The following is a 24,276-nucleotide window of genomic DNA, read 5'->3' on the forward strand; positions in this document are numbered from 1 at the left end:
TTTTGGCCATGGGCACTTTGTCATCGATAGTTGCTTAATATTGCTTGGCCAATATTAACTACATTGTAAATAACTTGTCTAGTCCGATCGATTCGTCTCAGACCAATTGATCAATATGCCTATATACGAGAGCGTCATGCAGGAAAAGCCTCCGATTGTCCTCGACATTGGCACCGCCTACACAAAGTAAGCAAACAAAAATGCTGCGGCGCAAGTGAGGGTGAAGTCATCATTGGCCCATTTTCAGGCTGGGATTCGCGGCGGAGGCGTATCCCCGTAAGATCATGCCCACGGAGGTGGTGATGACTACGACGGGGCTCAGAAAACGTCTCTTTGACTACAACACCACGGAGGAGCTTTACGACCAGCTGGTCGACTTCCTGCAGACGATTTTTTTCAAGTAAGTACTCGTCCAATTTCCGCTCGATTCTGTTTAAATCTATGTTTAATAATCTGTTTTCAGACACCTGCTGGTCAGCCCCAAGGAGCGTAAGTTCGTGCTGGTAGAAAGCGTGTTCGGACCCACTGTCCTGCGGGAGACATTGGCCCGTGTACTCTTTGTTCACTTTGACGTCTCTTCAGTGCTGTTTGTGCCTGTACATCTTATAGCCCTGTCCACGCTGGCCGTGCCTACTGCCCTTGTGGTGGACATTGGCTACAGTGAGACCAGCATTATGCCCGTTTTTAGCGGTGTGCAGATCATGGCTGCCTTTAAAGACCAGAACTACGGCGGTAGGGCTATACATGCGGAAATCAAGCGTCAACTGGTAGAGACTGGCATCAAGGAAAGCTTGCTGACGGAGAGCGTATTGGAGGACATCAAGGTGCGAACGTGTTTCGTGACCACCATGGAAAGGGCTCAAGCTCGCGCGAATGATGGCGAGGTTCAACCGACTCCCGCGCCAGACGTGGATTATATCGTCAGCGACAACGATGCGATCATACAGGTACCCGGCATTCTGCGGGAGACTGTTTACGAGATCATGTTCGAGGCTAGCAACGAACGGGACAGCCTGCCGCATCTCATTCTGCGCTCTATTCTCGATTGCACACTGGACGTAAGACGCGCCCTTGTAGAGAGCGTGTTTCTTGTGGGCGGCGGCTCAATGGTCCAGGGACTACTAGCCAGACTCCAACAAGAACTGCAGTATCTGCTCGCCAAGGATCCCTTCTATGTCGAGCGATTCCACGGGGAGCTGCAGTTCAAATTTTTCAATGGCATTGGCAAGCAAAACTTCACCGCCTGGCTGGGTGGCGCCCTGTGCGGTGCTACGGACCTTATCCAGACCCGATCGCTGGCGAAGGAAACGTATCTAAAGAGTGAGCACGTACCCGACTGGAGCAACCTGTGCGACAATCGTCCGACGGGTTCGTAAGTATGAGGAAAGGTCTTAAAAAGGGAGGGGCACACTCCTAGGCGCCTTCACTATTTACGCATAATAATTTAATCATGATTGTACTATATTATATAGGCTTAAAGTAAACTTCAAGTATAAAGTATAGAAAATATATAGGCAAACAGATTCTAATGAAGTGCTTTAAATTCTATGTTTGTCAATTATACCATTTTTCAAAAAAAAAGACTTGGTTTCTATATTTTGCTTAAATATAAAATTTGTATTGGTATTTTTCCACTTTGATGGACTATGCTAGATTTAAAAAGGCTTTGAAAGAACCTTATTATTTGCACTAAAAAAATACATATCCATCACGATCTAATCTTATATTCAATCTAGTCAAGATTATCCAGGTCCTCGGGTGAATAAAATGTTCACCAAAAACTATTAATATAACGCATTGAAAGAAAAAATGTTATATGGAAAATCGGAATAACATTTATTGACGAGGGCACACCGCCGAACAATTGCTATAAACGCAGGTCGATTACCATTTTTACAATTGGCTCTTATTAACTAACTTGTTCATGCACTTCAATATAGAGTTATGAATGGAATTTTGAAAATTTACAATACATTTTCACATATGCACATGAAAATTCTGTAAGAAAGACATTCGTTGAATGCACATAGTTTCTCTATTCTATATATATTATGCATGTTAACTAAAGAAAAAAATTTATCTGTCATATGCTATAATGGATGATTTAAAATTGTTTATATCCCAAATTTTGGATTCTTTTCCATCCCGTCTGCACTTAGGAGCCCACGATGATGTTGTTGATAGGAATATGTATCAGCTTTACGAAGAAACCGATAAAGCCCATGATGCAGAAACCAATGGCGGTGGCGATGGCAATCTTCTGGAACTCCTTGCGGTCGGGCTTGGTGCAGCGCTTGACCAAGCGGATCGAGTCCTTGGCAAAGGCTCGTCCGGGCTCGGCGAATTTAACAACCTTGTCCATATCGTTTCAAGTATTGTGCGTATTCTACAGAGGGAGAAAGAGAGGGAAATGTGTTGATCAGTTATTGGTTGCCATTCGAGCACTTTCACAGCAACGTCAGCTGTGACGTGGCTAATGGTCGGCGATGTCACAGGTGAAATCTATCTCTTCATTCACCAAAATTCTATTCTCTTCGCGTAGTTGTTCAGTTTTCAAGCCACCAACAAAGTTCAAAGTGAAAATGATCAGCATAAATATATATTCCACTAAAGTTTTTATTTGCCTCGAATTAATTATATTTTGCGAAGAGCAACGTTAGCAAAACATGCAAAGCTTCAGAATAACAAAAAGCACTGGATAACACTGGATTGGATAGCCAATGTTGATGTTTGAAATTGAGGTTTTTGTTTATTTACGTGGTAATTTTATAAAAAATTACACACGACAAGGTTTAGGAGCTAAAAAGTCAGGCACACGCACCTCCGTTTCGATCAAAAATTTCCACTTAAGTGAGTTGCAATCGGTTTATGCCGCGTCGACCCTGCTATTCGTGTCCGATTTTCGATGACAGCCCCACGTCAAAGTGTCAAACGGCAGGGCTGCATTGAATTCGAGCTGTCACCCGGAGGATACCAAAATTCTGATATTTGTATAGGTTTTGTGAAGCTAATTTCTACTACTAAAACTTTTTAAAACTGATAAGGCTTTAATCAAATCGTTGGTACGTCACAGTGTTGTCAATTTATTTAAAGTGAACTTTGGTAAATTTAAATTTTTGGCGGTTTTTTATTGCCAGAGCATCCAGCCTAGCTATATTATAACAGCTTCTGCAATAGGCTATAAATATTTTTTTAATATGTCGTAAAAACTATGTTCTAAACTATCTAACTAATTTGAATTTCTTTATGCTATATTTTCTTAATTTAATTGATTAATATTTAAAAAAAATCATTAACGAAGTTTAAATCCTTTAAAATCATTACACGCAGATGTTGAATTGAACTTTTTGTTACCGCAAAAGGAGAATTAATTTGTCTGTTTAAAAACTGTATATAATGAAGTAAATAGATTTTCAAAGGTTTTCTTTCCTTTGAAACCCTACATCAATTCGTGATTCGGAATAAAAGGGTACATTTTAACCGTCAAACGGTTTATTTTGGTATTTTCGCTGTTTCCTTCCAGCGCGTTCCATTCCAGTAGGCCCGTGTTACGGTCACACTGCTGGCCCGGAGCATGGAGATGTCCTCGAACTGAACTCGCTCTGAGCGGAGTCAACAGAATGTCCTCGAAGCAGTCATCCGCCGCGGTAGCAGCGGCCGTGGCCAGCTGCAAACTGGAGAAGCAGCAGCGCCGTCGCCTTGCGGCCTTCGACTTCGACCACACGATCGTTTCCCAGAACACGGACACCGTGGTCCGTGACTTGCTGCCCACGGAAGTGACCAGCGCTCGCGCCAACGAACTCGTGGAAAACGATTGCTGGACGGAGTATATGGCCGAGGTGTTCCGACTATTGCATGAGCAACAGGTGCCGGAGGCTCGCATCCGGGACACCATTCGAGGCATACCCGAGGTTCCTGGATTCGTACGTCTCATTAAACACTTGGCAAAGCGGCTTCACTATGACCTGATCATAATCAGCGACTCGAACAGCGTTTTTATCGAGGAGTGGCTGCGGGCGCACAATATAGCAGATTGCTTTGTAGCTGTCTTCACCAATCCGGCGGAATTCGACGCCTCCGGCCGTCTGCTCGTCCGGGCCCACCACCAACAATCGGACTGCAAGCTGAGCGCCAGTAACCTGTGTAAGGGTCGCGTCCTAGAGCACTTTGTTATCGAACAGGACTTGCGCCGCAGTATTCGCTACGATCATGTTTTTTACGTGGGTGACGGGAATAATGACATTTGTCCCGTGCTGCGACAGCGGGCCTGCGATTTTGCCTGCGCCCGCAAAGGATTCGCTATGGAAAAGCATCTACTGCGTAACCGCAGCAAGTTGAAGCTGCGAGCCCAGCTGTTGATCTGGAAGAGCGGCTTCGACCTGATGGACCAGATGCTGGCCCTGCCGCAGCTGAAGACCCTACAGTTGCAGGATGATGCTGATCCTGACCCCGAAGCCGAGACCGAGGCACCGGAGGTGGCACGCCGAGCATCGGCCATCGCCGGGCCGGCCAAGTCACCAAATTAAGGAGGCATGTATAGGCATTTGGGACCTGCTCGAGTAAGTAGATAAAATTGCCATCGGAGAACCGCAGTTTTCTTATTTTTGACAGGGAATCGACTGCGATTGCATCAGATAGCATTGGTACTTTTTTTTTCAATTGACTTCATTATATTTGGGATACTACAGAAGTCTCTTTCAGTCAAATAAAAACCGATAATCCATAAAAATCATATTTAAAATTTGGTTAAAAGAAATTTCTGTAGAACCATTATTTGGTTTTAATCACCTAAAGCCCTTAATGAATTCAGCAATAGAATTTTCTAAATTTTTTAGAGCAATCAGTAATCCCCTTACAAAAAATATTTATCTTTTTCAATTCGAGAGTCTTTATAATAAACATATTTAATTTTCTGACAACGGTACTAAGCATACGGTTCTGCGATTCCAGGAACTTCTAAACTCGTGAAGGTCTCAATTCAGCATACGCATCCGCATCCCCATCCCATCATCCATCAGTTGTTCCATCATGTGGTCTGGTCTGTTTTTGATTTAATCCGCTCCCTCCTTTTATTGCACCGACTATGCTAAGTATGCTAAGTGGATCTATGTGCCAGGACTTAAACCTGCAGAACATATTGTCTAAAACAGTACAATTTCAGTGGTGTGCCAGTTCAAGGAGTCAATTTTGGGCTGCGGCTGTTAATGTTTATTCCATGTGTGTATATTGTAACTTGTTGTAATTGAAATTATCGCAAGCTGTATATGAGTGTCCATATTATATGCATTTGAATGTGTGTTTTGCCGTTACTGCATTCGATTGCCTTTTATTTGGGTGTTTTTGGTACTTTTGGTTTGTTTGCATTCCAACATGGTCCAGAGCGAGATGACACCATAGGGGAATGCGTCGGTATGAGCGAGAGGAACAAAGGAGAGCAACCTCCATTCAGTGCGCTAACAACAGCTACTTTGTTTGCATCTCAAAATAAACGAATATCAACAAAAACCAAACCATTTATGGCATGTAAAGTAAACTTCAAATGTGTATACATATATTGTCTGTTTAAGATTCTTTATTTACTATCAGAGACAAACTTACTTTAAACATAGCTTTATCGGCTTATACAATTATTTATAGTTATATTACAGTTTTGCTTAGGTTAGACACAGGCAATCTCGTGCAATCTCACTAAATATTTGGTCAAATAGTTAACTACCAAATGGAACTCGCTCGGTTGCCAAGCCCAGTCCGATGCCTAAGCGATACTAGAATGGTCTAGGAACCCAGCGGTGACATACCGATCTGTTGCGGTGTAGCGCCGAGCTCCAGGTTCTTGAGTAGCATCTGAAGCCACTGCTTGGTGGATTTGTCGTCCTGCAGGCAGAGCGCGAAGGTACCGTCACGTAGTTGGTCGGGCAGACATTGCCCCAGGGCTTTGCGAGCGCTATGAAAGATGATAGTTACAAAATTAGAAAGCAAACGACCAATAACAAGTCGACCAATACCCACCGAGTGTTGTCCGAGAGACGTAGATAACAACGCACTACATGCTTGAGCAAGCGAGCGCACGGATCCTTAGACAATTGGATGACCATTTTGCCCTGAAATCGTTGGACTCGCTAAGTAAACTCATTCTGTTGTGAGAAATCTCATACTTACCAAGGTTATGGCCACGTGAGAGAAGCGTTCGTATGTCTGGCAAATGTACGACAGACCAGACTCGTCGAGAAGTATCTTCTGGATGATGAATGTGGCCACAGTCTTGCTCAGCTCCGATCCGCTGTCCATAATGCTAAGGCAGAGTGGAACAATCTCTGTAGTCAGCAGGAAGGTAATAACCTCCTGTTCGTCGGTCTACCGAAAAGAGTAGTAACAAATATAATTATAAGACGCCTTTAGGCCATATGCAATTGTAAATACCTTAACTAGCGCTCCAATGACGCCCAGACTGGTCAGACGAAGGTACTCAAAAGGCCTAGTCTTCGACGTGGTCGATAGAAAGGGGTACAAGTACAGCGGTATCTGGGCCTGCAGGAAGGCCGTTCGAGTTTCCGGATGCGAGGCGACGCACTGCAACAGTGCCAGGGCGTTGCAGACGCGGTTTGACTGGTGTGCCGTCAGTGTGGGAGGCGTTATTGATGGATATATGTTGACGATCTCCTGCAACAGCGCACATGCAGTTCCGAAGCTGTTCCACAGCATAGGGGCCAAATCGGTCTCGCGCTTTTTGCTCAGTTCAAGCAATGCGGTCTCTCTGGTGTCCGGATGGGCCAGCTCGTTGATCCACTGGTACACCTAGTTGAAAAATAGCAATAGATGGATTAACGATAGTAATGGTGTGACGCGTTCCGAATCACCGACTTACCTTCTCCTGCTCACTCTGCTGCTGCTGCTGGGGATTCATTAGCGGACTTGGCTGTGCACTCATCGCGAATTTTAGTTTTGTCGAAACTTGCAAAAATTTCGGTCTCAGCTTTCGCCGGTTATTTGGGAACGATGCCTGCAAGAATATAGATCGCTAGCTGGCGTCGATTATAATTATCGATGAGCCTTAAATCGATTCGGTTCTTATTAGCTCAAGAACAAAAAAAAAGAAAACAAGTGGCGAGATGCAAAGATGCAAATATTATATGGAACAGTGTGGCCGCAGACAAAACCTTTGGAAAATACCAGTTTAGTTGCTTATGTTCTGGTTTTAGCACTACAATTTAATAGCTATTACGATTAACAGCTTTCTACACAAACTAGACACATGAATGATTGCCTACTTTTTATAATTTGTAGATCTCATCAGCATCGGTATTGTTCCTAGCTGTTGTTGGGGACTTATAATCACCACACTGTGAACTATGCTTTCCATATAAAACAATTATAAAACACTCTTACAACAGAAAAAAGAAATGTTTAGAATGATAGAAAAAACAATAAATCGACATTGACATCTAAAACTGGAAAAATTAAATTAAAAATTATTGCGCGCTTTTTTGAGTGAAAAGCTAAAAGCCCCTCGTACAAGTTACTAAATATAATATTACGGTAATATATGTAATGTTTATGTTATAAATATAACATAATAATATACATGTTATTTATATAGCCCCAATTAAAATAAATAAAAAAATGTTTTAGGTAGGAATACATGATTTAAGTTTTCAAAATTGAACAACGGAAGTGGTAGCATCTAAGTTATCCAATAGCGGTTTGAAACACCGCTACATCATTTACTCTTGATATGTATTTTTTAGTGTGTTCCCAAGTAACCGGGGTATCTAGTTAGCAGCTTAGCGACGGCCACACTGATTTTCATTTGTCGTGACGAGTACCTCGGAATCGAAAAGAAAAAAACATAAGCAGACAGGCGAAGCAGAGCATACCGTTTAATAATGAATGCATAAGAACGTTCGACGCGCGCCGAGAACAAGTCTGCATATGAATCGTGCGTGCGGCTCAAGTGTTGGATATTTTTTTTGAGGTTTGCGAGATCTTTAAATGCGTTGTATTGTCCCTCCTCTGCCTTCTGTACCATCGAATTCGAATCGTTAAAAGTGCGTGGAAAAGTGTACGAAACGAAACGAAACCAATACACGGAAAGTGGGACAACGGCGACCGAGAGCGCTCGTTGCGCTTGTCACTGTCTGTGTTTCTGTTGTGTGTCGGTGTGTGTGTGTGTGCCGTCCGCTGCCGCTGGCACTGCAAGAGTGTGTGTGCGTGTGGTGCCTACTGCGGTCGAGTGCTTTAAAATCGAAATCGACAAAAAAAAAAACGTTTAAAAAATGTGTTTTATTTCTCGCCCAACAACGGCGAATGCCTAAAAAGACACGCATCACACTACACAGCAGCAACAACAGTCAAAGTGCATAGAAATATGAACATGCCAATGCCAGGAAAAGCAGCCAAAGCAAAAGCAAATCGCGAATTGTGCACGCAAATCAAAAGCAGGCGCTCTTCTACTCCACCATCTTCTTTTGTCTGACTCTGAGCGACGAAATTGCCGCATGGTGAGTTTGCCGTTTGCTTGTCGCTGCTTACTTCGTCGACGTTATTGTTGTTTTTGTTGGGTCAGGGCTTTGGCGGCGTCGTCGATATTGTTGTTATTTGCTAGTGCACAGTTGTTGATATTGCGCTATGCACTTTGAGGCTCTCTTGTCCAAATAAATTATGAATATAATTAATAATAATAGTGCAGATATAGAGGTGCTTGCATTTGGTTAGTATAATACATCCATATACACAGGGCAGCCAACCCGTATATATGCGTGCGTGCGTTTGTGTGTGTGTCTCTTGCATTTGTGTGTATTTTCTCCATGCAGCGGCGACTGATATGTGGTGAATTAACAAGCTAGTATGGTGAATATACGTCCAGTGTTGCCAACACACATTAAAAACAGGCCATAATTCGTGGCGGCGCGGCTTTCTCAGTATTTGCCTATTCCCTTTCTTCGCTTCGCTCTCTTTTGCGCTCACCACCGTTTACCATTCCGCTTCATGTACATCTTTCTTGTTCTCCCCAAATCGACAGCTGTGTGCGCATGTTTGCAGCGCTTATTATTTATTAAGTGTTGTTGTTGTTTTTATTACGCTCAAAGTTTTTCGCGGCAATTTCGAGCGAGATAGTTTTTCCACCGCCTAAAAGAAATTCAGAATATCTTCTAAAATCTAGGGTGATGAGTGTTGTAATCTGCGCTTCTATTGGATACAATTGCGGAGTAATAATTTTGACATGTGCTAAAATTAGATCCCTTACTTTGAGCGGCTTTCATTCAATTTCCCTCTTTCATCGGGCTCCAAAGAGTGTGCATGTGAATGTGTTTGTGTTCGTTAGAGTATGTTAGAGTGTGTGTGCAGGTCGTTCCCCTTTTATTTTGTCTCTTCTCAATCTAAACAAAAATCCGTCCCTTGGGGCGGCAATTACACGCAATGCATGCGTAGATATAGGCGTATTTGGCTAGGATATTATGTAGATGTCATACATTTTCCAATTTAAAAAATATATTAATGATAACGTTTTCTGAAAATGTTTTTATATATAATTATTAAACAATTGATCCATTGAGATTTTCAATAATCTGTCAGCTAATACTTGGTTTTCCGCAATATATGGCATCAAATGTCGGAATAGCAAATACATTTTTATTGGTTCGAAGAAATATAGACAAATGCAATTAGATTCAATATCCAGGATATTAAGTTTCGTTTCCCTTTAAAGTGTAACCTATTACTAAAATAATAATGAAAATGAATTTTAAAGAACACCACATCCACAATTTTCTAAAGATCATTCGCTTTTTTTTTTTTCAGGCTGGCGGCCACTGGACAATAGAATATAGCAATGAATGATTTACGTCAGCAGCAGATGGTAGCAGCGACATCGTCATCAGGATCGGGAACAGCGGTAGAATCGTCAGCCGCCACATCGACAGCAGGAACATCAGGAGCAGCAGGTCGCCTTCAGCTTAACTCAAACGCTAACTCAAAGTCAGTGGCAGCGATCAGCACTAGCGAGGAGGAGCAGCGGGTTAGCTCCACATCGTCGCCAGCCCAGCGAGATCAGCAGCTGAATGCGGATCGGGAGCAGGAGCAGGAGCCACAGCAGCAGCGGGAGGAGGCACTGCAGCACCAGCACATTCAGCCCGGCCATATAACCAGTACGACAGCGTCGCCTCCGCCGACGCAACCACAGCTGACAACGCCGTGCGACGATGCCCCAAGCACAACTGGAGCATCTGCATCGGTCAGCTCAGCATCCGGAGGAGCAGCATCAGCATCAAGAGCAGCAGGTGGAGCTATGGCCGCCACCGCGCTCGAGGTAGAGGGAGAGGAGCGGGACGGACACAAGATCATCCTGAAGCTCTCTAAGCACGTCAACCCCAACTCAAACCCAAATGAATCTCAGCCGGTTGGCGATGAGAGGCGTGTGGAGCCCTTGCGCATCCAGTTGCCCTGCGGCGGCGGCTCTGAAGGAGGACTGGTGGCCAAGCCGCAGGATGCCTTTGACGCGGACGCCTCCTCGTGTTCCTCATCGTGCGCAGAGGACGAGGTGGCTAGCACTCTCGGTCAACAACTGCGGAACACACCGCACATAGTGCCAAAATTGACCATCCGCGCCTCTAACGAGAAGCGTGTGGGCAGCGTGGTGCCCAAGTTGACTATAAAGTTGCCCGAGAATCCGGCTGCTTCCGGCTCTAACACCGGATCGTGCTCGTCGGCAGTGAGTGGCGCTCAGTCAGCAATGCCCGCTAAGAACGATGCTCACCTGTCTAGCCTTTCTCCCGCCTCTGCCTCGTCTTCATCAGCTTCGTCATCCTCCTCTTCTTCATCGTCGTCCTCTATGACAGAGATGCAGACAGTGCCCAAGCTGATGATTAAGACAACGTTAGCCGGAAGCAGCTGTATTAGCAGCAGCGAGGAGCATCCGCACCAGCAGCAGCAGATACCAAAGTTAACCATCAAGACGGGCGGCGGTCAGGAGCACATGCACACGGTCATTATGACGCACGACCTGAATAACGCCCAGAGCATCCCAAAACTCACCATCAAGACCAAGTCCATTGAGCTGCTCGAAGACGAGTCTGGAGCCAAGATGGAGCAACAGCTGCAGCCCCTGCCTAAGTTGACCATTAAGAACTTATGTTCGCCCAAGCACAAAGTGCGTGCGGTGCTTGAGGAGAAACCACTATCGGCAACATCCAAATTGGCAGTCCCAAAACCCACTCCCAATCCTATGCCGGCTCCAATGACAAATGGTGGCGAGTCGAACAGCAGCAGCCAAGAGTTCTGTGGATTCTCTGATCCAGATGCAGATACGGCTGCTACAGGTTCTGACGAAGGTCGCCGGAACTCCGATGACATGGTCATCGACGATTCGCTGTCTAAGGAGCATGACCCGAAGATGTTTCACAATCTATCGCCCCTGGGAGCCAGCAACGGAATTGTCAGTGGTGCGAGCAAGGGCAACAAGGCCGGAAAATCTGCCCAGCCACAGCACAACGTGGTGGATATGGTGGACCTAACCTCGTCGCCGTCTCCTGGATCATCGCCTTTGCATGTGTCCAATAACTTTACTGGTGGGCATATTTCGACGAGCCTTCTTGAGTGCCTTCGGGCACAATCTGATGCTACTGCTGGTTTTGCGACCGGCACGGCTGAACGTGTCGTTAGTACACCCGCCTCGCCCAATTCAAACATCTTGCTAAGCCAGTTGACTGCGCCGGCTAAAGTCTTCACTACGACAACGCCTAAAAGCAAGTCGAATAAGTATCCCCAGCTAACGGAACGCCTGATGGCCAATGGTGGCGTCAGCGGTGGAGGATCTGTTGTTGCAACAGAAGGCGAGGGAGCTATTGCTCCTCTGGCGCCCGTGAATTCCGCCCAACCCATTATCGAGTCCATCGAGATTCTGGACACGCCTGATTGCAGTCCGAGGGATTCTTACACGGACGAGGACCAGCCCCCAATGCTCAACAACCATCACCAAACCAACCACAAGCATCCTGCGGCTCTTGGAGAAGAGCAGCATATGCAAAGTCAGGAGCTGCAGGAACTGGATAACAACAACGAGAACCATTTGAAGCGCACTAGCGGCGAGGCCAACGAATCTCCTAGTAGTGGCGTAAGCACTTACCTCTGCAATTTTCTTGCAAATTTTTTGTTCAGATGATTAAAATATTTATTACTTCACCTTCCACAGATCCCTCCCATCAAACAAAGACGTCTGGGCAACGACGAAAACGACCAACAGTCGCAAAATTGCCACGATCCTGCGAGAAAGTGCAACACCAGTCCCGGCGAATCACTGCAGGCACTGCCGCCGTCACATCGATCGCGCAAACAGAAGCACGAGCGCATCCTCAACACAGATTTGGAGGATGCCCTCTTTCCACCCACCCAACAGAAGGCTATTACCACGCCGGATCAAAATGGAGCTTTGTCCTCGGAGGTCGACGGGGAAGAGGCTAAGGCACAGGATCCGCTGGAACAACCGCCCATTCAGCTTCCACCGGTAGTTACGCCGGCGGGCACAGGCAAGAAAAGGGGACGGCCCAAACGGATCCAGAACCAGAGCACATCCGAATCTGCGGCAGTTACACCCAAGCCCGGTACTCCACAAGAAGAAGCCAACAGTGCTGTTAAATCGCGTCGCGTGCAATTGCTACGCAAGCGATTGGCCATCGATATGGTAAGCGTGGGCCAGGAGCAAGCGGATATGACACCCAAGGGATCGTCGGTGGGCGAGCCAAGTGCAAGGATAGACGAAGAGATTGCAGGCGCTCTGGAAACACCTAAGAGTCGTGAGCATCGCCAGCTGAGAGCCACGCGGCGCACCACGACCCACAATCCCAGCTCGAATACCAACCTGCAACCTACTCCCAAGACCACTCGAAAGCGCCAGAGCAAGGCTAATTCACAGCATAGCCAGTTGCCGCCACCGACAATGACTCAGTTCGGTATCCCGGAGTCCGAGTCAAATAATAATAATAATAATAGCAGCAGCATGTTTGTTGCCCTGACCGCGCAGATCGACCTCACCATGTGCTCATCCAGCTCATCAACTTCCTCCGGCGCTGCCGCAATTCAGCAGGTGATCAGTGGGAGTGGCAGCAGCTCAATGTTACCTCCAACGACTATTCTGTCTTCTTCGGACCCGTTGCCTGATGTCATCTTCCAGCCTAATGATTTCTCTTCAATCATGGTCACCCAACAGTTGCGCTCACCACGCCCTTCAAGCATTAGCGGAGGTAGTGCCGGAGGCAGCCAGCCAGATTCACACGATGAGGACACCTATAACAGTGCGCTGGACAACTCCGGAGGTAAGGAAATAATAATACACCAAATTTTTGTACCTCTAAGGAAACATAATAAACTTCTTGCAGACGAATCTGTTACGACGTTACCAATACTTTCGATAGTGACCCCTACGCGAGGACGTGGACGTGGCAGGGGATCGCGAGGTGGTGGGCGAAGCAGAGGTTCTTCTTCAATAGATCGTTCTGCCAGCGCCGGTGGCATTGCTTCCACAACCCCAACTCAGCCTCGGGCGCCGCGGATGAGCCGTGGAGCTAGTGCAGTAGCCAAGGCCATCGCCATGAATCGACCACGCTGCGTAGGCGGGCTAAAGCACCAACCCGATCCTGAGAGACTCAAAGGCTTGTTTAGTCCGGTAAGTGAGGCTCCATTTCGACTATAGAGTAGTAAACGTACATACATATGTAGCTATGGGTATTATACGAGCAAATAAGTAACGACAGGTTCTCGTTCAGTATAAGCGAGTATATGAGCATGCTGATGCTGTTGTCTTGAGTTTGACAAAAGCTTATTTAGCTCCTTGTTAAGAACAAGAAAATAAAAGGAAATATATATTTATATCTTTCATTATAATTGTGTATTATCATAGATCTATAAAGAGTTTGATTATCGTAATCATAACCAACTAAAAAATTTTAGTGTTCAAAACATTGCTTACCCGTTATTTGCTATTGACGAGTAGAAGAAACGAGAGATAATTAGGGCGAGAAAGTCGCCAGCTCTCGGTGCCACAAATATGGGGCAACGCGTTAATGATGGTCAGTACAGTTGGAGCTTCTACTGACATTTACAATTTGCATTGTATATTACATTGCCTTCTTGTTTATGTTTCGTTACGTAAATTTGCCCACATACCCACACACATACACAAACACCGAGGGCTAACGTGTCGTAATTAAAAACAAAGGCGCGCGCCATGTCGTGAATTCATTGCCAACGGCCTAGTGTATGTAAGTGCAAAAGCCACTACAACAACAACAAGGCAAGCCGCTTCTGCAGTATCGAGGCGTGGGAAGGGAAAATTGTGGGGGGAGCAGAAAAAGAAGCAGCTGCGAACTTAGCAGCGCAGTCGCTGTGATTGTTGTTGGCTTCACCTGCGATTTTAATCAGCTGAAGTTTTTGTTTGGCTCTCGCCAATTGTGCATGTGTCTGTGTGTGTGCGTGTGCGTTCGCTAGCGAGAGTCCACCTTCACCACACCTGCTGCTGCTGTTGCATTCGCAGCCAGTTGCTCTTTACTCTCGCTCTCTCTGCAAAACTTGCATCTGAAATTTATTAAGAGATGGCAACTCTGCTCGATGTTTTTCTTGCTACACGCTTAAACGTGTTCAAAAGCATTAATTTCCAAACATTAATTATGAGTAATTTAATTTAATTATCAATACCAATAAATACCTTCTCGTGTATGCTTTAATATACATGTCATATCATTTATAGCGATTCAAAGAACTTCCTTTTTTAATTCTATAAAAATAACTCCCACTTCCATATTTAAATTAATTTTAAGAGAGTTTTCTTATATGTATGTATTTATCGTTTTATTATTCTTTCGGTATGACAAAAGATTTAAGATTTGTAAGTGAAAAAATATAATAGATATTATTAAAATTATAGAATGATTTGCTTATAATCCTTTATTATCTCATTAATTTTTCAGTCACCGCAAGTTTTTGAGGAGGATACGCGTATGAGCGCGGATCTTAGCAACAGCAGCCAGTCGATGGTCAGTCTGATGGAACCCCCGCTAACGCCGCAGAAGTAAATATACGATTAAATAATACCCGTTAGAATTACATTACAAACTTTTTTCTTTCATCTGCAGGCAACCCGACTTCCTGAACAACGAGGAATCACAGTCGTCCATGGTTAGCAATGTAAGCATGCTTGACTCGAACCAGGGTCAGTCCGTAGACGCTATTTTGGGCTCAGCGCTAAAACGTCCAAAGAAGAAAAAGATGGAAATTTGCGTGGCCGAAGAGTAAGATCATCCTCATCAGCTTGCACTTAAACAGGTCTAATTCTAAATTCATTTGCAGCACTGACTACACCGCCTCTAGCATTGCCGAGTACGACTGGCCGCCGCCAAAAGGTTGCTGTCCTTCGAAGAACCGAGACACCTTTATGATCCAAGAGCAAGTGGCACTGTATCTGGGCATCACTAGCTTTAAGCGCAAGTACCCCGATCTGCCACGTCGCGCCGTCGATATGGAAGAGCGTAATTGGCTGCAGGAGAAGGGATTGGTTAGCGAAAGAATGTGCGACTTGGGCATCACTGCTGTTTGGGCTTCCGACATCTTGGACATTATGTATGCGGACTTCTATGACAAGTATGAAGAGTATAAGGAGTATATTCGTCAGAAGCACTTGCGTGAGATCGAGGCTAAGCAGAAGGCTCTCGGACTGACGGTCGGCGCCGGACGTGGCCTTCAAGCCCGTGACCGTGCCATGCTCTCTGCTAGCAAATGGAACGTTTATTTTAACAAGACGTGAGTTATATAATAGAAGTTACTAAGTATAAATTATGTAATATATTTTTTTTATTATTCCCACGCCGTTAGCCGTAAGGACGAGCGCGTGGCCTGCCTGGATCTGCAGACATTTACATTGAATCTGCCGGTGCAAAGGACGGCGCCAACATCTACGTGCCTACAGCGTTCTATTGTGAATGTGGTGCGGGCAGCGGCAGAAGCGGAGAATATTCCGGCACCTCCCAATCTTTTGCCGCCCCGAGTCTACGACGAGGCCTTCAGAAACATAGACTACGCTTATCCGCTTACGGTCGTGCCGGACCAGTTCTCTTTTGCCTATCGCCAGTTTGCTCCCGCCGAGCTTCGGTAAGTCTTTGTGTAGACTTTCATTTGCACTTCCAATAACAATTCCTTTCTGCAGGGCCTATCCATTGGACACGGCGCTGGACAAGCCGTCGACCAATCTGGCGCAACAACTGCTACAGAACAGCAATGAAGCTATTAGCAGTGATGAAATCAAAATGTCCGTTTTGGCCACGGATCTGGAACAAGAGCAATCTTCGTTTAAATCTCAAAAGGCAGCGGCGCCCGTTCGTCGCAGTAGAAGGTCAGCACGCCAGCAGACAGACAAGGTTCGCACGGCCAGCAACTCTAGCACCTCATCCGCCCAGTCGCTTTCTTCCGCGTCTAGCGGCAATGGAAGCAGCAGTGATACGGTGAGTCGAGTCTCGATGATCTGTAATATACATATTAGATATACGCCAGAGTAAAAGAGTCGTACTAATGACGTACAAATTCGGTTTTCATTACAGGACAGCGGCGATGAAAGCGACATCAGTAGCAGCTCGAGTTTTTGCAGTTCGACTGGTGCGTCAAGTGCCGCTGGCAGCGACGACGAGGAAGGGGATCAGTCCTCACCGTCCACCAGGCTATCTAACTGTGGTGTCTGCCTGCGAAGTCAGCATCGCAATGCAAGGGACATGCCGGAGGCCTTTATACGCTGTTACAGCTGCCGAAGGCGCGGTAAGCTTTTAGTTTCTCATCGCTCCACATCCGTCCTAATATGTGTTTTTTTTTTTATAGTTCATCCTAGTTGCATTGAGATGCCCCAACGAATGGTGGGTCGCGTGAGGAACTATAACTGGCAGTGCGCCGGGTGCAAATGTTGCATCAAGTGTCGGAGTAGTCAGCGGCCAGGAAAAATGCTTTATTGCGAACAGTGCGACCGAGGCTACCATATATATTGCCTGGGTCTCAGGACTGTGCCAGATGGTAAGTAGTATAAAGCCAGAAAGACTGAAAGTACAAGTACAAGTTATGAATTTATGTGCCTAATAATAACCATATAAATAATTAACAAATTTTAGGCCGGTGGAGTTGTGAACGCTGCTGTGTATGTATGCGATGCGGAGCCACACGGCCAGAAGGTCTGCCACAGGTGGCCGCCCTATCCCAGACATCCGGAGGACCGTCGCCCAACGGGGATCGCTCCAAGGCTTTGACGCGCGGTAAACGGCTGAAATGGGTGCACGAGTATCGCCTCGACCATTTGACGAAACTGCGAGAGCACGCTGCAATGTTCTGCGTACCCTGTGCGCGAACCAAGCCCGTTAAGCGGCAACCGGTGGCAGTAGCTGCAACAGTCCCATCCGTTTCGGAGGTCACGTCAGCGAGCCCGGATGCCAATCCGATACCAGGGCCTGGCTTGTCGACCAATGGCGGACGCGCTCACTCGCCGGCGACGGCAATGAGCCCAAAGGCAGCTGTTCCCGTGGCTGCACTGCCAGCCGTTTTAGAAGCCACGGCAGTGAGCACAAATATTGCAGGAACGATAGGTAGACGGCAGCCGGGGAGTGCGGTTAATATCACAACAATGCAGTGCAGTAGCAGCTTTAGTGGGAACGGGATGTCTGAGGATGCGTCGGCTGTCACGGCAGCGGGAACGGCTACTGCGTCAGCAGGAGTAACAACTGCCAATCCCATCGGCATAGCTCCGCCACCGGTTGTTGCCTGAGTGGGGGTCATACGTTATTGTGCCAAGCGCACTCTAACGGACTTATAGTAAGCGCCGGACGCGCCTCTCCTACACAAGCTTAATAGCGTGTTCGTGACCACAAACCGCAGACCGCAGGTGTCATTCAGAAAACATACAGATGCATAGTATTAATAAATGCGACAAAATGAGGAACCGGAATGGAGAAACTATTTAAGGATTTTTTTTTACTATGATTATTCTTTATTGTCAGTACATCGTATTGCAAATGTTTTATATATATATATGAATATTCCTATTATAGTTATGTTACTTAACTTTGCTAATGTTAACAACCAAACCACATAAAAAAAAATCACACATGACAAGCACCCAAATCACCGAGTAGACCACGTTATGCTTAAGTCTTATTTTACGCCTAAGTTGAATAGCCTAGCACTAAGTCACAACTTCATTTTGTTTCTAGAGAATTCATTTGAAGCATTTTAGTTCAATTGCTCGCCTGCGCAACAAGAATTCAGTTTTTAACTAATGAAAAGAGAACGCTGTCTTAGCAGTGCGTCCTTGTTTGTATTCCCGTGTCCTTGTCCATATCTGTAGGACTAACTGTTCCGTGTTACTGTTTAAATTTTGAATCGAAATAGAGTCTATTTCTGAGTCTAAGCCACTATATACTTGTGCATCTATATTTTATTTATGTTTACACGCAAAGTGGCCGTTATTTTTTATATTAAATGTCTTATACCCCGAATTTTTTGATTATGTATATGTATGTATGTATTTATAAGGAGAACAGCTCTATATCCCATATTAGTAGTTAAGCAAAACCTAAGTGAGTGTCGTCTTCATGTGCGGTAGCTGCTTGTTTTTTTTTCGTTTAGTTTCGATAGATTCATAAGCGGAAAATGGCCTTCGTTTGATCGAGAAGGAAGCCAGTTATACTTTGTAATTGTATGGCTAAGAATGTATTATAAATGTAATTTATGCTAACACATACCCAACAATCAAACCCACACACCACAGGCAAACAAATTATAGAAATATATATATATATATATATATATATATATATTACCAGTAACTTTAAGATGAAAGCACAAGAACAGATACAATTTTGGCAAGTGAAGATTATTAGGAGAAAGCAAAGATTGATGAAAAACCATGTGTGAAATATTATTAGGCAAACAGTTCTGATACCGCCGCAGAATAGGTAGCGATAAGTTTTCAGTCTACTTAACACAAAGTGGATATACACACGGGTCCTGCTGCAGACGCTGAAGAGACCTCGGTAATCTACTTTTCCATGGAATTTAAAGCTTAAGTCCTTATTAAGTGAAATTATTCTTATGTATACATACTAAATGATTTATTTTTAAGTCGAATAAAACAGCAGCATTAATAACCTGGCCTTACCACAAACTCTATGATACGATTTTGGGCATCAAAAGCATCTCCAGTTCATGGCCGTCGCGCCAGGTCACCACAGAGCAGGATAGGTCCCCTGCGTGGGCGGCCATTTTCCCATACATCTCGTACCCACGTCGAATACAGCCAATGTCTTTTGCCCGCAGCCGTTTCATAGCACACAGGTCATTACAACTGTCGCCCACGTAGACCACTCGCTTATATCGTCCGCTGCTGATGAGCTCCTCTAGCACGGACCCCTTACAAAGATTGGATGGGCACAGCTCGCAGTCGGTCTGTTCCTGATATGGTAGTACCAGCACTTCACCGCTCGCCTGGATGCAGGCGGGATTGGTGAACACTCCAGCAAAGAGACACTCAATGGCGTATTGTTTTAGCCATTCTTCGATGAAGAAAGAGTTGGCGTCACTGACGATGCACAGGTCAACTTCTGGGTTCCTGGCCAACTGTCGTAAGACCCTCAGCATCCCTGGAACAGCCTGGAGATGGCGCACACGCATTCCCACCGACGCGTAGTTGACCTTGTGCTCACTGTGTAATAGCTGCAGCACTCGGGATATGAAACCCAACCAACCACTCTTAGGGATTAGGTTCACCAGTTCCTTGCATTGCTTGGGCGGTAACAGTTGGCTTACTGCCACATATGAGTCTTGCTCTATGATGGTTTTGTCAAAGTCGATGGCAGCAAGTATGCGAGGTGTGAGCGGGTTAGATTGGCTTAGACCGCGTCGAATACCCGAAAGGCAACGGCCCAAACGGATGATCTTTAATATTGAAAACATATTGAGAATGGAAAACAAACAATTTTGACTTTAATATCAATACACATTCATTTACATACAATACATATGGGTCAACAAAGCACATCAATATCGATAAGGTAATGCCACCGTTTAAGGGTACAACGTGTCCCATCGAAACTAGCATCGGGGCACTTCCGGTCATCTTCGGGGATCAAAACCCTTAGCTCCGTCGAAAATCCCAGACCTGACCTTCTATTTTTGGCTGACAAACTCTTGATTATAACATTTATCGCGTAAATTTAGATATTGTCATTGAAAATATTTGTTTTTCTTTTGTTTTGCGTAAAATACTTTCCAAAAAGGTTAAAATATCTAAAATACATTTATAGTTTGTGTTGGTAACATGCAAAAAGCTATGCAAATGCATATGGAACAGCAAAAATCGATATTTTTATCAATGGTATCCAACAAATTTAGGTGCATATATTGCACATAGGTGTATAATTAATAATATCGGCAAATTCATTGGCTAACTATATAAAATGAAACAATATTCCATAACGTATGTTATGCAACTATTAATGAAACTATCGACTATTTGTCAGTTTTAGTTTCACAGATTTTCACTTAACTCGAATTGTCGTCAATGTTATATTGCCAGTTGGAAAGAAATAAATACTGTTAGATTATTTCTTATTTCTAAGAAAAGTGCATTTCTCTTCACTAAATTGAATCCGAAGTTAGTTTTTGAGATATGTTAGTTCACATTTAAATAATTTTATGGCCAAATCCATTGAAAACAAATGTTATATTATTTAACGTTATCTCCGAGTTGAATTGTGGATTTATAACCAATTCGAGATTGATATCCGAAGATGGTATAATTAGGTGAGTACGTGCTTCTCAAATATCTCAGATTGGTGGAAGTTTTCAGCATTATTAAATTGTTAATAGCTGGGCAATAATGCGTGGTTTAAAGTACAAAATTATGTTAATATAGGGCATTAGGAATGCCATTGTTCTTAGATTGGACTATATTAACATAATTTATTGCCCATAAGCTATTAAAGATGCTCTTTCTAAAAAATACAAGCAATAATCAAAGTGTCCTGTTGACGGTGCCCATTGATTTCAGTTTAGGTGGGCGATTGCCGATCTGTGTTTTCTGGCACTGGCATTCCATAATCCCGTCACTGATGCCATCTCGTTCTTGTTCGTGCATGTTACACCTAAACTGTGGTCTGCACATTCTGCACGGCCTTGGATAGCTCTACCTTGGAAGGTATTAGATAAAATGCCGGCGTCATTGTCTCCCCGCACGGACACTTGCAAGCTGTAACGGAAAGAGGAATTAATGGTGCGATCATTTCTTTTACATCCCAAAAAGCTAACCGTTGATCCAGCTAAAGTTTCCCAGTTTCTGCTCGCACTTAGGACAGTACAAACGGCCCTGGGTGTTCAGCATGATACGGTGCATCCAGGCAATGGGTTCCACGAATAATATGCTGCGGCAATAGTTTGGTGTGCCCTCGTGACCGGGCGATCCGATTGACGACTGACGGATGCGCTCGGACAGCTGTTCCAGCATGCGAGGTCCGCTTGAATTTTCAGCTTGTTCCTGATCCTGGGTCTGGCCAGTGGCTTCTTTCTCCTTTGGGACCACCTCTGGTTGCGGCCTGTCACGCGGCTTGTGCTCTAGTACGTGTGATTTGGAGGCCAGGACGCGGCGGCAACGTCGACATCGGAACACTATTGGCTCTGGGTTTTCACGCGTGATATCCGGATCCGGACGGACTACACTATGGAAGCTTTGGGGCAGAATCTTCGCTTTGCGCATCTGCTCACCAGCTAGGCGCAGACGGTGAATCTTATAGCGCTGGCAATTTGGGTCGATCTTGCAACCCATGCGTCGGAAGAGCTTCAGCTGGCTGACGAAACCAGCATTTGGTTGGACAAAACGGCGCTTGGCCTTGACAAGTTCGTATGCAGGCAGGAAGTCCAGATTATGGCGCTTCATCATGTAAGCGATTACCGTGGAAGAGCTGCGACTCACGCCGAAGTAGCTGTAGAAGGCATCAAGAGTAAGAGAATTGATTGGCCCATATGCTTGGACGGTCTGGTCAAAGATGCTTACCAATGAACCAGGACATTGCCCTGTTGGGCCAAGGCGGTGCTAATGAAATCCACGCATCCCTCCAGATGTTGCAGGATGTCCTCACGCGGCATGTCTGCAACTAAAACATGGGAACACTGATCACTGGTCATTGGAGCTATTGATCGAGCTGCTTACTCTGAATGTACTTGGTGGTCAGGAAGCTGGCTTCCAGGATGTGCTTCGGCAGGGGCACAGAGTCCAACGTTAGAATATGGGTGATCTTGAAGGAACGCAGCGTCTCCATATGCGTGGCCGCCGTCAGGTTGCCTGGTTAATAATAAACAGTTTGAAAAATCTATTGGGCATGGTCCTTACTGTCGATGCTAACCCAGAAAGAGGCCCGTGTCCACCTCATCGATGCTCACCGGTCCACCGTTAAAGTCTTCGCGCGTCAGGACCCCAGAGTCCTGGGGCTTGCCACCCCCAGTTGAGGAGGAGGGCGTCGCCTGCGGCTGAGACTGCTTCATGGCCAGGCAACAGATACCAGCCGGAAGGACGAAACGTGGAAGTGCTAGTGTGACCGCATCACCACGGGGGCTCGGATTTCAACGGAAAATCCGTTCACAATAGTATCGATAACTACTTGGCCGTAACATCAATGATATCGACTGTGCACATTGCAGACTTTGCCGGTGGACATATGGGACGAGAGTTTTAGTGTTTTGATTCTTTTGGATATCTGAAAACTAGACGAAAAACCTCAGTAAAATGACCACACTTCGACCTTTTACCTGTGACGACCTCTTTAAGTTTAATAATGTGTGAGTATCGAATAGAGCAACCATATTTACATTAATTCTAATAATATCATGGGGTGTTTTATTAGAAACTTTGACCCACTTACGGAGACTTATGGTCTGTCCTTCTACACGCATTACTTGGCCAAGTGGCCGGAGTACTTCCAACTGGCGGAGTCTCCTAGCGGCCAAATAATGGGCTACAGTAAGTTCCGCTTATTATTGGTATCACGGTTAAACCACTTAATGTTTATCTTGTAGTCATGGGCAAGGTTGAGGGTCATCTGGACAATTGGCACGGGCATGTTACGGCTCTGACAGTCTCGCCTGACTATCGGCGTCTCGGCCTGGCAGCACTTCTCATGAGCTTTTTGGAAGACATTTCGGAGAAGTAAGGTCACAAGACGACCCCAAGACTAATCTTATTACATTTATTTTGTTTGGCCTTTTCCAGAAAGAGAGCATACTTCGTTGACTTGTTTGTAAGGAAGAGCAATCAGGTGGCGATTAACATGTACACGAATCTCGGCTATATCATCTACCGGACCATACTGGAGTATTACTCCGGTGATCAGGACGAGGATGCGTACGGTAAGGAACCAAGCTAGATTTCTTTATTGTAAAGAAGCCTTGATACATCGTTTTCCATTTTTCCAGACATGAGAAAGGCCTTATCCAGGGACGTAAACAAGAAGTCGGTCATACCGTACACGCAGCCTGTACGACTGGAAGATATAGATATGAATTGATACGATATCAACCCAGTAGCGCCTGAAATCGCATTTATGTCTAACTGATCCCGATCCACCATTTTTAACGGGCGCGAGCGCATCAATTCGCAGCCCATTGGTTTCTTAGTTAATTTAGTTATGTAAATAATCCGTAATCCTTTAATCATCTCGGTAATAACATCCCATTCAACTTTAACCGATGTCCTGCTTGTGAACCAAATTTTCCAGCAACATTTACATGCATATACCAACCAAAACGTAATACCTGTAATTAAGTACATGTTCGGCCTCGTTACAAAATTAAGCTCGAATTTTCGATAATTCTATTGACTTTGAAATTATTTAAAGATTTCGTAAGCCGATGAGTAAATAACTGTTATTCAAAGATTGTTCCACAGTTCTGAAGGTAAATAACGTAAGCAATATGTTTATTTCATCAATGTAAATGACGACCAGTATCTAACGCCATCGATATATCCACCCAGTCAACGCAAACATAATCATCTAACGTTGCCGCACGTTTTTTGCAGATCACCATGCGCGAGCTGCGCAGGCAAATGCGGCACGATCACTGAATGGGATACATCACCTCAGTGGATAAATATGTATAAGCATACTATACCGGCCTTGTCGAATCCCAAATACCAACATATTGCGTAGAAATCCCTTTTACTGAAATATACAACTGAAATTTATTCACATTTAATTATTTGTCTCAGTTTGT

At 45.0% G+C, this 24,276-nt stretch overlaps 8 protein-coding genes across 11 annotated transcripts; 4 read left to right on the forward strand and 4 right to left on the reverse strand.

Annotated features, from left to right (window-relative positions):
* The first annotated feature begins 20 nt into the window (after positions 1–20).
* On the forward strand, positions 21–2,111 carry LOC108105085 (actin-related protein 10). The gene is made up of 3 exons (XM_017211514.2): positions 21–186; positions 248–400; positions 464–2,111. Exons 1-3 carry the CDS (start codon positions 116–118, stop codon positions 1,374–1,376), a joined length of 1,137 nt encoding a protein of 378 aa, XP_017067003.1. The 5' UTR covers positions 21–115; the 3' UTR covers positions 1,377–2,111.
* LOC108105089 (protein transport protein Sec61 gamma-2 subunit) lies at positions 1,813–2,927 on the reverse strand. Its single transcript, XM_017211516.1, has 2 exons — positions 2,822–2,927; positions 1,813–2,386 (listed from the first exon to the last, which is right to left on the reverse strand). The coding sequence occupies exon 2, from the start codon at positions 2,360–2,362 to the stop codon at positions 2,156–2,158; it is 207 nt and encodes a 68-aa protein (XP_017067005.1). The 5' UTR covers positions 2,363–2,386; positions 2,822–2,927; the 3' UTR covers positions 1,813–2,155.
* A 596-nt stretch (positions 2,928–3,523) lies between these two features.
* Positions 3,524–5,314, forward strand: LOC108105086 (pyridoxal phosphate phosphatase PHOSPHO2). 2 transcript variants are annotated; one of them, XR_001772347.1, is made up of 3 exons: positions 3,524–4,559; positions 4,951–5,090; positions 5,162–5,314. XR_001772347.1 is itself a non-coding variant. In XM_017211515.1 (2 exons), the coding sequence occupies exon 1, from the start codon at positions 3,621–3,623 to the stop codon at positions 4,524–4,526; it is 906 nt and encodes a 301-aa protein (XP_017067004.1). In that variant the 5' UTR covers positions 3,524–3,620; the 3' UTR covers positions 4,527–4,559; positions 4,951–5,314. The 2 variants fall into 2 exon arrangements, 1 of the variants encoding a protein (XP_017067004.1); XM_017211515.1 differs by having other exon boundaries at positions 4,951–5,314.
* Positions 5,315–5,546: 232 nt separating this feature from the next.
* Positions 5,547–7,166, reverse strand: LOC108105108 (CCR4-NOT transcription complex subunit 9). Its single transcript, XM_017211542.2, has 5 exons — positions 6,866–7,166; positions 6,421–6,795; positions 6,160–6,354; positions 6,010–6,101; positions 5,547–5,944 (listed from the first exon to the last, which is right to left on the reverse strand). Exons 1-5 carry the CDS (start codon positions 6,926–6,928, stop codon positions 5,776–5,778), a joined length of 894 nt encoding a protein of 297 aa, XP_017067031.1. The 5' UTR covers positions 6,929–7,166; the 3' UTR covers positions 5,547–5,775.
* Positions 7,167–7,790: 624 nt separating this feature from the next.
* LOC108105037 (supporter of activation of yellow protein) lies at positions 7,791–19,163 on the forward strand. Of its 2 annotated transcripts, XM_017211437.2 has the most exons (12): positions 7,791–8,498; positions 9,799–12,109; positions 12,188–13,307; positions 13,371–13,657; positions 14,958–15,058; positions 15,123–15,278; positions 15,337–15,786; positions 15,859–16,134; positions 16,190–16,484; positions 16,581–16,791; positions 16,852–17,040; positions 17,136–19,163. In XM_017211437.2, the coding sequence occupies exons 2-12, from the start codon at positions 9,830–9,832 to the stop codon at positions 17,780–17,782; spliced, it is 6,012 nt and encodes a 2,003-aa protein (XP_017066926.1). In that variant the 5' UTR covers positions 7,791–8,498; positions 9,799–9,829; the 3' UTR covers positions 17,783–19,163. The 2 variants fall into 2 exon arrangements, with proteins under 2 accessions (XP_017066926.1, XP_041674321.1); XM_041818387.1 differs by having other exon boundaries at positions 12,188–13,657.
* Positions 19,164–19,182: 19 nt separating this feature from the next.
* Positions 19,183–20,031, reverse strand: LOC108105039 (pyridoxal phosphate phosphatase PHOSPHO2). The gene has a single exon (XM_017211439.2). It carries the CDS (start codon positions 19,966–19,968, stop codon positions 19,183–19,185), a length of 786 nt encoding a protein of 261 aa, XP_017066928.1. The 5' UTR covers positions 19,969–20,031.
* Positions 20,032–20,487: 456 nt separating this feature from the next.
* On the reverse strand, positions 20,488–22,608 carry LOC108105038 (dual specificity protein phosphatase MPK-4). The gene is made up of 5 exons (XM_017211438.1): positions 22,413–22,608; positions 22,220–22,351; positions 22,064–22,163; positions 21,322–21,992; positions 20,488–21,262 (listed from the first exon to the last, which is right to left on the reverse strand). Exons 1-5 carry the CDS (start codon positions 22,549–22,551, stop codon positions 21,159–21,161), a joined length of 1,146 nt encoding a protein of 381 aa, XP_017066927.1. The 5' UTR covers positions 22,552–22,608; the 3' UTR covers positions 20,488–21,158.
* A 75-nt stretch (positions 22,609–22,683) lies between these two features.
* On the forward strand, positions 22,684–24,247 carry LOC108105079 (N-alpha-acetyltransferase 20). Of its 2 annotated transcripts, none has more exons than XM_017211503.1 (6): positions 22,684–22,845; positions 22,911–23,026; positions 23,083–23,212; positions 23,276–23,412; positions 23,479–23,540; positions 24,083–24,247. In XM_017211503.1, the coding sequence occupies exons 1-6, from the start codon at positions 22,793–22,795 to the stop codon at positions 24,125–24,127; spliced, it is 543 nt and encodes a 180-aa protein (XP_017066992.1). In that variant the 5' UTR covers positions 22,684–22,792; the 3' UTR covers positions 24,128–24,247. The 2 variants fall into 2 exon arrangements, 1 of the variants encoding a protein (XP_017066992.1); XR_001772346.1 differs by having other exon boundaries at positions 22,687–22,845; positions 23,479–23,958.
* The last annotated feature ends 29 nt before the right edge of the window (positions 24,248–24,276 follow it).

The sequence above is a fragment of the Drosophila eugracilis genome, unplaced genomic scaffold, assembly GCF_018153835.1.
Source record: "Drosophila eugracilis isolate 14026-0451.02 unplaced genomic scaffold, ASM1815383v1 contig_2155, whole genome shotgun sequence".
Taxonomy (NCBI): Eukaryota; Metazoa; Arthropoda; class Insecta; order Diptera; family Drosophilidae; genus Drosophila; species Drosophila eugracilis.

Coding starts and splice junctions, on each gene's coding strand:
- LOC108105085 (XM_017211514.2), top strand. CDS start 116: ATGCCTATATACGAGAGCGTCATGCAGGAAAAGCCTCCGATTGTCCTC. Junction 187..247: donor ATTGGCACCGCCTACACAAA/GTAAGCAAACAA, acceptor GCCCATTTTCAG/GCTGGGATTCGCGGCGGAGG. Junction 401..463: donor CTGCAGACGATTTTTTTCAA/GTAAGTACTCGT, acceptor ATCTGTTTTCAG/ACACCTGCTGGTCAGCCCCA.
- LOC108105089 (XM_017211516.1), bottom strand. CDS start 2,362: ATGGACAAGGTTGTTAAATTCGCCGAGCCCGGACGAGCCTTTGCCAAG.
- LOC108105086 (XM_017211515.1), top strand. CDS start 3,621: ATGTCCTCGAAGCAGTCATCCGCCGCGGTAGCAGCGGCCGTGGCCAGC.
- LOC108105108 (XM_017211542.2), bottom strand. CDS start 6,928: ATGAGTGCACAGCCAAGTCCGCTAATGAATCCCCAGCAGCAGCAGCAG. Junction 6,355..6,420: donor TCATTGGAGCGCTAGTTAAG/GTATTTACAATT, acceptor TCTTTTCGGTAG/ACCGACGAACAGGAGGTTAT. Junction 5,945..6,009: donor CGTCTCTCGGACAACACTCG/GTGGGTATTGGT, acceptor CATCTTTCATAG/CGCTCGCAAAGCCCTGGGGC.
- LOC108105037 (XM_041818387.1), top strand. CDS start 9,830: ATGAATGATTTACGTCAGCAGCAGATGGTAGCAGCGACATCGTCATCA. Junction 12,110..12,187: donor ACGAATCTCCTAGTAGTGGC/GTAAGCACTTAC, acceptor CACCTTCCACAG/ATCCCTCCCATCAAACAAAG. Junction 15,059..15,122: donor CCCCCGCTAACGCCGCAGAA/GTAAATATACGA, acceptor TTTCATCTGCAG/GCAACCCGACTTCCTGAACA.
- LOC108105039 (XM_017211439.2), bottom strand. CDS start 19,968: ATGTTTTCAATATTAAAGATCATCCGTTTGGGCCGTTGCCTTTCGGGT.
- LOC108105038 (XM_017211438.1), bottom strand. CDS start 22,551: ATGAAGCAGTCTCAGCCGCAGGCGACGCCCTCCTCCTCAACTGGGGGT. Junction 22,352..22,412: donor GGACACGGGCCTCTTTCTGG/GTTAGCATCGAC, acceptor ATTATTAACCAG/GCAACCTGACGGCGGCCACG. Junction 21,263..21,321: donor AAACTTTAGCTGGATCAACG/GTTAGCTTTTTG, acceptor TTTCCGTTACAG/CTTGCAAGTGTCCGTGCGGG.
- LOC108105079 (XM_017211503.1), top strand. CDS start 22,793: ATGACCACACTTCGACCTTTTACCTGTGACGACCTCTTTAAGTTTAAT. Junction 22,846..22,910: donor CTCTTTAAGTTTAATAATGT/GTGAGTATCGAA, acceptor GTGTTTTATTAG/AAACTTTGACCCACTTACGG. Junction 23,541..24,082: donor TCATACCGTACACGCAGCCT/GTACGACTGGAA, acceptor CGTTTTTTGCAG/ATCACCATGCGCGAGCTGCG.